This window comes from Anopheles coluzzii, chromosome 3, assembly GCF_943734685.1.
Source record: "Anopheles coluzzii chromosome 3, AcolN3, whole genome shotgun sequence".
Classification (NCBI taxonomy): Eukaryota; Metazoa; Arthropoda; class Insecta; order Diptera; family Culicidae; genus Anopheles; species Anopheles coluzzii.
In genome coordinates, this window is record NC_064671.1 from 75,142,112 (window position 1) to 75,154,476 (window position 12,365).

The window sequence follows — 12,365 nt, forward strand, 5'->3', positions numbered from 1 at the left end:
AAACCATACATTTATGAAAGAAAAAAACATATACTAAGGAACAATAAAAGCTAGAAAAAACATCTTTGATTTTTGATTTTTTTTGTAATTCATCACCTTTGAATTAAAAATATTAAAAACATATGAAGAAACTATAACACAAATTTTCACTTTTAAGGAATTTTGAGAAGACTTCTCAGGCATGTTGTAGTCTGCATAATGTTTTTAAGTGACTTAATAATTTAAGATAACGTTTGCTGGGAATTACGGATACTTTAGGCATGGTTGACATGTGATATTTTCTTACTATTTCAAATTTATTCTGTCTTATCTCTGCATAAAGCACTTGTCCCAAGCACTAGAACCTTTGCTTTTGAAGACAAAATTAAAGGATTCTGATAATTTTACTCGAAACTTTGCAATAAAGAAATTGTTAGGATATTTTGAATCATATTCCGTACAGTTTGGAGCTCATGTTTCATATTAAGGACGGTTTGGTTCAAATTCCGGATAGCCTCAAAAGTTCGTCTAGTATCTTCACATTCACATACACACTATACTGTTTTAGTTTATCACTTCCTATAAGGTCCAAACATCAAATTCCCAAAAATCAGAGCACAATATGATAAAAAACGCTGTTGTTTTCACGTTGATAATTACTTGAAAATTGATTCCGAGGTACTTCAACGCATCTGGACCAGAGTAATAAGGAATTGTAGTAAAGTCGGCGTTGGCCAGGGACCCGATATGAAGAAATTCAATAAAAACTTGCTAATAGTCCGGAGTTTGAAGCTGTCCGTAATTTCAATCAAACCGTTACCGTCTCCCATCATAAACAAATCCTCAAGGATACATTTTTTAAAACTTATCTCAAGGACGCTCAAGTGTCGTTAGAATCAAACACAATTGTGAAACGCAATGTAAAAGCATTCCATCAATTTGCATAATTCAGCAGACGTTCAAGCCGATACACATCCTGCACAGATGCAAACTTGCAAACTAAGCAAAGCAGAAACTGAAACATTAAAAAAAAAACCCCGGAAAGAAAAAGTGAAAACGACTACCGGCGAAAATGAGCAAAATGACAGTAGTGGTGAGAAGAAGAAAAAAAACATCAGAATACGAACACCACAGCACTGTTTTTTTTTTTTTCAATCGGTCTCTCAAGCGACTCAAGCCAGACGAGAAAATAGGAAAATCCCATTCACCACCAAAAAAGGATCAGTCGCTCTCTCCCTACCAAAACGGCGACGTGGTGAAAATGTACTCTCTCCTCTCTCTGTATTTCCCTTTACTTTTTCACCTCCCAGGATACATTTTCACCTCCCCCGTTCCTAGCCTGCTTTGCTAGTTGCGAGTTAACAGTGAAACAAGTGCTCCGGCGCCCGGTTCCAATCTCGCAGGTCCTTGGCACTGCTTAAACGCACACAGCTACAGGAAGGATACTAGTCCTGCAAAAAGGGGGTGGACAAGGGTGGCTTTGATTTTGCAGGAGAGAGTGAGAGAGAGAGAGAGAGAGAACAGGCGAGAGAGAGAGTGTGTGTTGCCGGCACTGGGAGAACCGCTGAGTAGACGAGAGGCAGAGAGAGAGAGAGAGAAACAAAAGTTGACACTAAAATATCGATCCGTCTGCAAATTTTCTCCCATGGCACACGCAAACGCACACATACACACACGAAAGGACCGCTTTTCTCTGGTTTGATGGGCAAGGATTTTCGGCTCCAATTTCGATCAGGGTTTGTGATTGTACTTTTCCCATTTAAACGAAAATAAATGCTACATTTATTCTTCTATTCAAATGTAAAATGGATAAATCTACCAAACAACTGCCCCATCCTTACCTTCTGAAAGTTCCAACTCGAGCTCGGCTAACTTTTCCCGGACATCGTCCGGGAGCGCCCCATAATCCACGCTGATGTCGCTCATCTTTGATCCGTTGCTAAAATACTCCTCGTATGGGGGTCCGATGCGAAAAATGGGATGAAAAACCGGTCTCCACCCGCCGGTTGCCGTCACGAACGTTCTTCCCGTTCACCGTACAAACAGACACACACACACACACAGACGCAGTAACAATCGCACGCACTGAAACCCAGGCAACGCAGCACCGCACCACTTCCGGGTTGGTGATTTCCTTTTTTGCTGGGTCGCCCCCACAGAACGACTAATTTTTCATCCTTTCTACCGAGACCGGTTGAAACTTGCAGCACACAAACACACACACACACACCAGGCAGCCGAAAGTGGGTGATTCGCACATCCACACAGGCACACGCACCACCCGCAAAATCTTACTTATCGTTGCAGGTGTTTTTTCCACACTTTCCGCACCGCAACAGGGAGGAAGCGAAATCCTTCTCGCCAATTTTTACACGCCTACGCGGAACACACACACGCATACAAAACGCACACGCCCAACACACCCGTCGGGAGGCGGCCAGTTAGTACTGTGTATGTGCACACCGCCTCGCGTAGCTAATCTTTTATGCTGATGCTTTTACGAGCGGCAGCAGCAGCAGCACCACAGCACAGCACACAGATCTCTCTGGTGTAATCAACACGCGCGCAAAGGCAGGGTGCAAAAAAAAACCACACCACGCACAAACGCACTCACACACCATCAACGACTGACACCGACTAGCAACGGATGATGATACACAGCATCATCGCCACCGCACACACCACGCGCCTACTGTTACTACTGTTACTCAGCAGCAACACACAACTGCAGCAGTGATTTGCTCACCGCCCGCAAACGCATCCTTTTACCTCTTTCGCCCGCAATTTAGCGATGCTGGTGTAATATTCACACAACACAACAAACACGGACACAGGACACACACACACACGGGCACACGCACGCACGCACTATTCTTTGCAGCTTTATTTCATTTTATCTTTTGCTGTGCGCCCTAATGCTCTCCCCGGCGGAGGAGACCCGCTTCCTCACACATACACACACACACATACACGCTCTATCTCGCTCGCTCTTTCGCTGCTTCGCTGCACAACCTACAGGGCAGTGGGTTTCGTTTCGTTTCCCCCTGGGGTTGGCTCACCACCGACCCCTACCGTACGGCATACTGCGATTGGGAGTGTGTCTGGGGAGGCGCGAAAGGCTCGCTTTACTCGCATCCAATCAAAACCCACACAATAACAACACGAGCACGCGCGCACCCCTTTGTTCCGGGGGCAAACACTGCAATTCACAACACCCTTTCAATGATTTTTTAGCCTTCTTTCCAGCGGAAAACCACCGTAAGACAGTGACAGCGTCTGTCCGTCCGCCGTGAGGTTACCTTTTGAAATGAAACAAAACAAACAAACGGCACCGAACTGACAGGTACGCAGGGTGGAAAAATGGTCAAGATGTGCACAGTGTGGCGGTGAGCTGATACCCGTTTCGCTGTGTTTATGACTGCTGGTTGAGTACTGTTGTTCTTTCCCTAGCTCGCGTTGACGTTTGAAACGGAGAATTGAGGCGGCGCTCTGGCAGCAATCAAACACGATAGCCGACTCAAACAAACCCAACGTGGAAAATAGAGGAGGTGTCTTCTTTGCGTTTGGCATGTTGCTATTTTGAGATTCAGTTTGACAATAGCCGTCGATATTTGTTTACAGGCGGCAGCTGCAATATAACGTGGAAAATACCGATTTATGAAATGTGGTTGCAAAATTCAAGCTTTTAGTGCTTTTTTATTAAATGTAAACAATTCTTTTATCAAACCCATATACCAGAAACACTCGTTTCATTTAACAACTGCCGTCGATCCTGGTTTTGTGTTTTTTTTTCTAAAGCCTTGATGGCCAAATGTTTTACTTGACGATACCTCCTTTCTACCCACTTTGAAACAAACCCACATACAGGGTTTGCCTAGTCACTTTTGAATGTAAACGTTGGTACAGGGTTTCCAAGTCTATTTCGAAAATAAACGTTGTTATTCACCGCGTGCAAGATGTCTATCCACATCGATCTGACATTTCATTTCCATCACAATCATTTTTAATTTCTTAAATATGATTTTCAGCACGTCTCAAGCTGTATTGAACTTGAAAGTTCTTTGTGATGTGTTGAAAATCATGCATAAGAACTGAAATTTAAATTGAAGCAAATACACAATTTGACAGATGTTGAAAAATATCTTGGACGCGGTGAATAATTATGTGCACATTCGAAAGGCTTGGAAAAGCTCTGTAATGTTTAATAAAAACTGTGAAGTCATTTCCAGCTGTGTCCAATACCTTGCTAAACATCCCAAGTGCCACAAATCCACTAAACGACCACTAAACGGGTTCTAAACGACTCAAGCTCTCAACCTAAACGGGATATATAAAGACTTCGTTTAGCAGACGGCAAACGACTCATGCATTCTAAAAATAGCAAAAAGTAGGTGGTTCCATCTTTTGGTGGGATACCCAACCACCAGTGGAGCTTCCTCGCTCTTCAAGATGAATATCTCCCTAAGGCGAATATTATCTAAGTTGCATATGCATTTTGAAAGTCCAAATTCTCTAAGATGAATTTTGAAAGACAGTTTACAAAAATATTAGTCCAAGGTTGCCAGGTTTTTCTCATGGTTTCTTGGATACTTCATATCAATACAGTGGAGCGCCGTTTATCCGGGCTTCTCGGGACTTGACATCGCCCGGATAAGCAAATAACACGGATAATGAGTCAAATGATATATTTTATCATCAATTCCTCATTAAGTTTTAGAAAATTTTCTTATTTTTTGATAAAAATAACCCAGTTTTTATTAAATTCATGTTTTTTCACTAAGAATATTTGAAATATGCCATGAATTATAATGTTTTTTGTTAAGACAATGTGCTCTTATAACCGCTTTTTCAAATACCCTCCTCAGAACGCAATGTCATCTTTGTATTGAACTGTCATTTCTCAACAGCACGGATAAACGGAAAGCCGGATAAAAGGTACCCGGATAAACGGCGCTCCACTGTACTGTTATTAGTTTTCCTCAACATGAACATCTCTCTAAGCTGACGGTCCCTTGAAGATTCACCTTAGCGAGGTTTCACTGTAGTACATTCCTATAAGTAAGTGTAGGAATAGCAATAGCAAATCAAAAATTGTTACGAATTTTGGAGATAGTTTTTGAATGCTTAGAAAAACTAAACTCTTTCGTAATACAAATAAAACTCCTCATTGCAATATAGCATGAAGAAGCTCCTGGGACGTTAAATTTATTTTTTTGAAAAACTTCGTCAATAGTCTCGATTGCAAGGACGACAATTCTACAAAAACGCAAGTACAGGATAGGCTTTCCAAATAAGCTTTTTAGGAAAGTCTATTTGATATGCGTTTTAATATGTTTACCAATCGTCAGGTTGTTACAGTGGACAAATTTGGCAAGGTCATGGCAACTGAATCAAGGTAGACCAACCAATCAGTACTGATTCATTGTTTGATTCAGTTCCTCATAAAAGACTCTTATTCAGGATTATGTATTTGGTATTTGTAAAAAAAAATCATAAAAATTTTAAACAGTGTTATGTTTGTTGATATTGATACATTTTGGGGACATTTAAGGGAACAAGAAGTCCCATTGAGGATCTTAATAGGGCTTAGGGTCACCAGAAGGATAAATCCGCCACTGGGTTAGATCACACTAATTAACTTTAAAACGAAACAGGATTTAAAGGAAACAGAAATAAAGTTTATAACAAATGGTAATAAAAACTATACCAACCCTTGCTTTCTACAAACACTTGTTAGCCAACATGTAACACATCTCGGACACACACCATTTGATTGTAGTCGTGGTTCATATCAATTTATTTCCTTTCATTTTTCCGTTCATGTTTGGTTTACTGAATGCTGGATGTTCACCGGAAATATTTACGCCTAAATGTACGCATTTATATGGGGATGTATGGTTGAATGTGTAATGTACGTGGTAGTATGTGTATGCATTTTTTGTTTCATATAAAGTTGTTAGAGGGGGAGAGGAGAAGGGGCTGGTATTCTCTTGTGGGATTATTTTTCGCCTTGTTTCTGATTCTTTGCATTTTGCTCTACAATTTCATTAGCTTCTTCAGTTCACACTAATTTTCAAAATGATTTTTCGTTTGTTTCCTATTTGCGGGAGGGAGAGAGAGAGACAGTGAGCGAGAGTGAATGAGATTTGTTTGATTTACGCTTTATGATTTTAATGTTTCGTCAAAAATTCCTGATGGCGTCTGGTGGCGTTCTCGTTCTCTGTCAAGAGAAGCGTGTTGTCGTCTTCCTGCTACGGAACAACAAACGTCCCGCAAAGGAGCGGTCTCCCAGTTTGATTTTTATTCTTTCACTGTTTGCCAACCCGTTTCCCAAATATCTCCCGGCCGTACTTTCACTCGTACCAAACGCGTCCTAACTTTCAGTTCTCCGCTTCGCCACTCCACCCCACTGACTAAATCTCGTGTGAAGAATCTCAACCATACGGACACATACACATATTCAACATATTCTGGTTCGTTATAAACATTTACAAAAAAGTTTCCAATTTTCATCGCACAAAATATCTAACCACCTGTCCCCGCCCTATTCTTGTACCGTGTCCACAAAAGTGACACAACTGAGAAAGAGACCCTGCTACATTGTACACGGTTCGTTTTACAAAAGCACAGACAGAAACACTAAAAACTAAAAACAAACACAGCGGGGGGGAAGGGTGGGGTTTTGGGGGATGATAGTGAATATAAGCTACAAGGACTCGCCTTTCCATCGTTCTACACCTTTTCTCCTATGCGCCACTTTAACCTAAAACTGAACTATTTTAAATTGCAAACCGTTAACGTCATTGCAGTCATATGAGATAATTACGAGCTATAAAAGCGGATTCACACCGGACACACGGTGATGTCCAGAAAGAAAAATATAAAAAAGCGAGACGAAACAAAGCACAGAAAGTTACGAAAAATACGATCATAACACACACACAAAAACGCGAAAAGGTCATCTTCTCGTGAAAATTCAAAACATCTCCCCTCCGAGTTCTCTTATGCTTCTCTCCAAAAAGAGATGCATATACTATAGTTCTTGGTGGATTTTTCTTGTGCGGAATCTTTAAAACTTCAGCTCAGACTTGCGTACGTCATACACTATTACCGTCCGACAAACGCACGGGGAGGTTCGGAAAACGGCAATAGTTTTGCGCTTTTATTATACATTACCTTTACGTTTTTTGATGTGGTTTTGTGTGTGTGAATGTTTGCGTGTGCGTGTGTTGCAATAAAAATATTTCTATAAATATAAAATATATAAGAAAATATATATAAAAAAAAATCAAGGAGCAATTCTACAAATTACTAATATCGCTCGCTCGCGGAACATAATTTTCGTGTACCTGCATTCTCCCTAAATATCCGCGTCTCGTTATACACACTAAAAGCTCGCGTGAGAGAGAGAGTGGAGAGAATGGTGAAGCGCATGAGAAGGGCGGATGCATTAAAGGTAAGGACCGGAAAAAGTTATTTCGAATTGAAAAAAACTCTAACCATGCAGAAAGCATACGAAGCCAACCACAACCCCTGCATTCGAGGGCGGGAAAATAAAAAGCGCCAAAACGCGGGGAGAAAAAAAAAATTCAAATAGTAGAAACACGTTTCTAGCTAGCCAACTCCACTACCGCTCCATATTCCCTTCTCTTTTTGCTCGACTCTCATTCTCAACTAACTCCGTTCGAACAAAACAGCGGCAATCACACCACACAAACCACACACCTCGCAAACATCATCATCACCAAACGAGATTCTTCATATCGCATCATACTCCTGCCGGAGTGGGTTCGTCGTCGAGTCGTGTGTCGCATTCGTCGTTTTCTGTTCAGCGAAAATACTGAACAGACGAAAGGTTTATTTGACTTTTTTTTTGTTTGTTACTGTGTTTGTCCTTTTTCATTACCTACGTATTTTGCTCTTCCTTTGAGTTCTACACTTATGTTATCGCCTGCAAAAAATCTTTACACAAATGAAAAGTTTTTGAGTATTGTATGCATATCTATTCCTGTGTGTTGCTTGCACGCCGTTCCGTCGTTCCGCTTTCCTGCGCTTTTCACAACAACGCTGTTTTTTTTTTTGAGAACTTTCGATGTGTTTGCTGCCGTTTGCTTTATGCAACTGAGCTACTAACACAAACACACACAATCCATTTCCATCTCTTGCACTCTTACTCTCTCTCCCTCTCTCTCTTCTTCACTTCACTTTAGCGTGTGTTTGTTTTTTTGTTTTTCTTTAATTTTCGTTTTACTTAATACGATTAATTTCTATATATTTTTTTTTTGCGCGGGAAGGAGACAACCTTCGCGCGAAACGCAAAACACTACTCGGCAGTGGCCATTTCCGTTTACGGGTTTTCCAATTTCGCAAACTGTTACTGCTGCTGCTGCTGCTTCCTCCCATTCGCTTTACTTCGCTTCTGGTGTGGTGTCTCTTCCTTTTTTTCCAAACCTCTTCTTCTTTCTATTTTTTTGCCTACTCCGTCGCATCTCTTCTTTATCTTATTTCACCTTCCTACTTGCATGTGTGTTTTACTATCCTTTCTCTCTGTGGCTATCATCATCATGCTGGCACATTCGCTTCCTTTCCTTTCGTTTGTTCTTTCCTCTTTTGGTCTTCTTCTTGTTCTTCTTTCGTATCCATTTCCTTCTGATTTTCTGAGTTTGATCTGTTTGTTTTTGTGTTCTTCTTCTATTATAATAATCAATTAAATTTCACCCTTTTTCCATTTCTCTCTTTATGCCGCTGGCGAAACCGAAAAGGGATATAAGATTAATGTGGAAATTGATACGCATGCGATGGAACGGAGAAAGGAAAAGAACAAGGGAAGGAAAAACTCTATATTCATAAACGCAAAAAACAATCGTTTCCTCCTTCTGCTTCTGCGGTTTCTTTCATAGCTTTTTTATATATGTATAAAAAAGGGACGAAAAACACAAATAATATCGAATAAACAATCGAAAGGAAAAACAAAACATTCCCTTTCCCTCCCCATTTGCTTTTTCTTCCTGCTGCGCGCGCGTTACAAAACTAACCGCAGCACAACACTCGCAGCCCCCCGCCTTCACACTCGCCACTATACGATTAGTGGTTGCCGGTTGCACACGTACGTGTACTTCCATCGTAAGAATTTCCTTTCTAGAGTTTTTTTGTTTTGTTTTGTTTTGTTGTTTCTACAAAATAATATATCCTTGCATAAAGAGTAGGTGGAATTGTATCGACTTCTCCGGTGAGATTTTTCTTTTCTTTTTTTTCGATTAGGAGAAGTTGGTGGATGTTTTGTTGCTGTTTTTTTTTGTTACGGGAGCACGTCACACTATATATATATATTTCTTAATTTAGCTGACGGCTTGTTTCAGTAGAATAGTTGTAAAAAAGCAATAGTGCTTCCTCGCTTCTTGTTGCTGCTGCTGCTGTTGCTGTTGTTTGCTGCTGTGCATTATTTAATGTGGCCGCTCTCTAGCTTTCACCGCTCCCTAACCACCTTATTTGGCGGCTGCCTCCTCTTTCTCTTTATTCTCCTCCACCACCTTCTCGGGTTCCTCCTTCTTTTCGGACTTCTCGTTCGAGTTGTCCTTCTCGAGCTCCTTTTCCGACTCGTTCTTGTCCTGTTCGGCGGTCTTTTCCGTGTCAGCACCTTCCTTGTTTTCCTTGGTTTCCGGCCTGTGGATGGATGAAACATGTTAGGTGGTCAGTTAGGCTATGAAACAGGCGACTTCCCCACAGCGCCTACACACACACACACACTTACTCTGGTTTCGGGATGTGCGCGTTCAGATCCAGCTTGGTGCAGATGTCCTCCCAGTCGGGGAAGCAGCGCTCCTTGATCCGCGAAACGTGTCCCACCAGGTTCGGGCAGTTCTCCTGCATGAACTCCTTCAGACCGTACTTAACCTCGTCCAGAATGAAGTGAATTTGGGCCAACACGGAGAATGCAACACAGTCGAGCTGGAATTGGGGGAGAGAGAGAGGAAGGAATGGACATTACAATCATTGAATATTTCTACTGAAGAGTTCCAAAACGCCTCTTCTCTAGTGATGGAAAACATGAGGTTTTTGTCGGGATCGATTTTGACTACCTCCGATTTTTTGTGTAATCGATTCCGGATAGTAGGTCCGAAATTTGTCCGGCTCTAGAATCGATTCAGAAATCAGATACGAAATTGGATTCGAATCTGGAATCGAACTCGAATCCGGAATCGAATACGACTCGAGAATCGGAATCGGCTTAGGAACCGGTTTCAGAATCGGCTCTATAATGAGAATCGGTACCGGCATCAAATTCGAATTCGATATCTTCATGGAAATAGGCGTTTGGATCCTATGCAGCTACGATTGTTTCGATATCCGCCAAGAACCCAAAATTATTTGTAACGATCTATTCTTATCAAAATTCCGGGATTGATTTCGTTTCTATAACCTCTGATTTCAATTCTAGAACTGACTCTGATTCTGAAATGAATTCTGATTCCGATTCCGGAGCTGATTACGATTCCCGAGCCAATTAAAATTCTGGGGCCGATTCCGGAATTGGAGTCAGCAGCGGCATCTACTCCGGAATCGGCCCCCGAATCTACTATGAAATCAGAGTCAGCTCCGGATATCGCAATCGGCTCCGGAATTGATACCGAACACAGAATCGGAACCGGATAGTTCCGATTCCGAGCTCTCCGAACTACTTTCCTCCTTCTTACCGAACGACTACTTACCGTGGTGGGTTCATCACCGAAGAAGAATGGCTTATCGGCCAGCAGCTCGGACAGCACCTTCAGATCCTTGCGACCGAACTCCTCGATTTCCTCCGGCTTGTGGACGCCCAGGCCCTGAGCTTTCACCTTTTTAGCACCCTGGAAACACTAGAGACGTTAGAGGACGGATGGTTCCGGATTAACAAACGGGTGCACACTACATGACATGGTATGGTTGAGAGAGAGTTAGAGCCAGATGAAACATGTCGCTTGCTTCAGACGTTTGTTAGAGAGTTCTGTGTGTGTGAGTTTGAGGAATGAATATCTTTGGGTCACTTCTCCAAAAAAAAGGCTTAGATGAACCTTCTATTCCACGTCTTAAGATAGGTCTGAAGACTCAAGAGCTAGAGGACAATCGGAGGTATGTTAATGATCCATGCAGGAAAGAATAGGAGCAAGAGACTCTTCAAGACGGACATGGAATTCTATTGACATTCAGAAGAATTATGAGTTCGACAAATGCATGCAGAGGACGCCGGCCTACAATTCTTCACCGAGCGAAGTAGCTACTGGATGATCTATTGGCGCAGGAGTGTTGCAGATGAGTGCACGGGAAGGATTAAAGGATGCGCTGTAGAATTGTTCAGGCAAATATGGACGGAAAATGGAATGGGTGCACATACATACACAAAACGGGGTTTTGCAACGGTAACAAGATTGCAACAGTAACAGAACACAACACTTACCTTGCGGCTGAACTGGAATTTGAAGAAGAAGTTCAGCAGCGCATTCGGCAGACGGCTGCCGAGCGCGTGCTGCAGGTTGATCTTGTAGCCCTTGAGCATCTGTTCCGTGTTCTTGCTGCGCCAGGACAGCACCACCCAGACGAGATGGTTCTCCAGCATCGAAATCATCGCGTGGGCAATGTTGCGCTGCTCCTGGGTCAGGGCGGCGTCCAGGTCCTTGTCGTAGCGCGTCGCCAGCTCCTGCATGATGATGGTCGAGTCGGCAATCTCCTCCCCATTGACCTCGACGAACGGCAGCTGTCCCTTCTTCGAGCGCAGCTTCAGCTTATGGTCGATGTTCTGCGAAGGTAGTAATATGGATGTTTATTATTCATGAGATTTTGCGGGAGATTTACTACAGAGATAAGCATTTTGCGTAGGGCGAGATATGCGAAGCTATCAACTAAAGACGTAAAGCGTAAATGGGAAATGGACAAGATAAATTCATTTTCTGTGCTAATCCGCCTCAGCATGTTTAATGCAGGTTCTTCGCAATGGTATTAGTGAAGCGCGTTAGGCTAAAATTATTTAATTCACAAAACTACTACAACACTAATACCATACATCTTGAGGAGCGTTTCCACACCAGCTCTTAACGTTCGTTTTCGTCCTAGGTTTTGCTCCTTCGTGTGGTCGAAGGCTATTTTCCCGCGAGTGCTCATTTTCACACGACTACTGGCCCACATTTGGTCCCCTTTTTTTTGGACGTCCGCCATTAAGCCCGCACAGAGGATCCCGCTCTCCTCCAACCGAAGCTCAACCCAGAAACGGAACAGCGCAAGAGGGCCATTAGGTCGAACAATGCAAAGGATGTCAAATTGATCGCCCAGGCGGTGGCCCCAGAGGCGGCACAAAGGTGGGCAGTGGCCGACGCAATAAATTTCAATTCCATTGCATACATTAAACGCATTTA

General features: G+C 42.5%; 2 protein-coding genes across 9 annotated transcripts in view; both read right to left on the reverse strand.

Moving 5' to 3' along the window:
* The window catches only part of LOC120959852 (disco-interacting protein 2), a 164,281-nt gene that overhangs the window by 139,065 nt on the left and 12,851 nt on the right, over positions 1-12,365 (reverse strand). For 2 of the 6 annotated variants that reach the window (XM_040383552.2, XM_040383551.2), the window contains exon 1: positions 1,821-3,292. The exons of 1 other annotated variant lie outside the window; for it this stretch is intronic. In XM_040383552.2, the coding sequence (XP_040239486.1) occupies positions 1,821-1,905 (85 nt within the window). In that variant the 5' untranslated portion in view covers positions 1,906-3,292. Of the gene's footprint in view, positions 1-1,820; positions 3,296-12,365 lie in introns of those variants that run through there. 3 more of the 6 variants (XM_040383549.2, XM_049610296.1, XM_040383550.2) reach the window with 3 other exon arrangements.
* Positions 7,062-12,365, reverse strand: part of LOC120955349 (failed axon connections) — a 51,722-nt gene continuing 46,418 nt past the window's right edge. For 2 of the 3 annotated variants that reach the window (XM_040376172.2, XM_040376173.2), the window contains exons 3-6: positions 11,414-11,752; positions 10,689-10,835; positions 9,731-9,927; positions 7,062-9,642 (exon numbers count right to left, since the gene is read on the reverse strand). In XM_040376172.2, coding sequence (XP_040232106.2) covers positions 9,465-9,642; positions 9,731-9,927; positions 10,689-10,835; positions 11,414-11,752 — 861 coding nt within the window. In that variant the 3' untranslated portion in view covers positions 7,062-9,464. The remainder of the gene's footprint in view (positions 9,643-9,730; positions 9,928-10,688; positions 10,836-11,413; positions 11,753-12,365) is intronic. The other variant, XM_040376174.2, reaches the window with a different exon arrangement.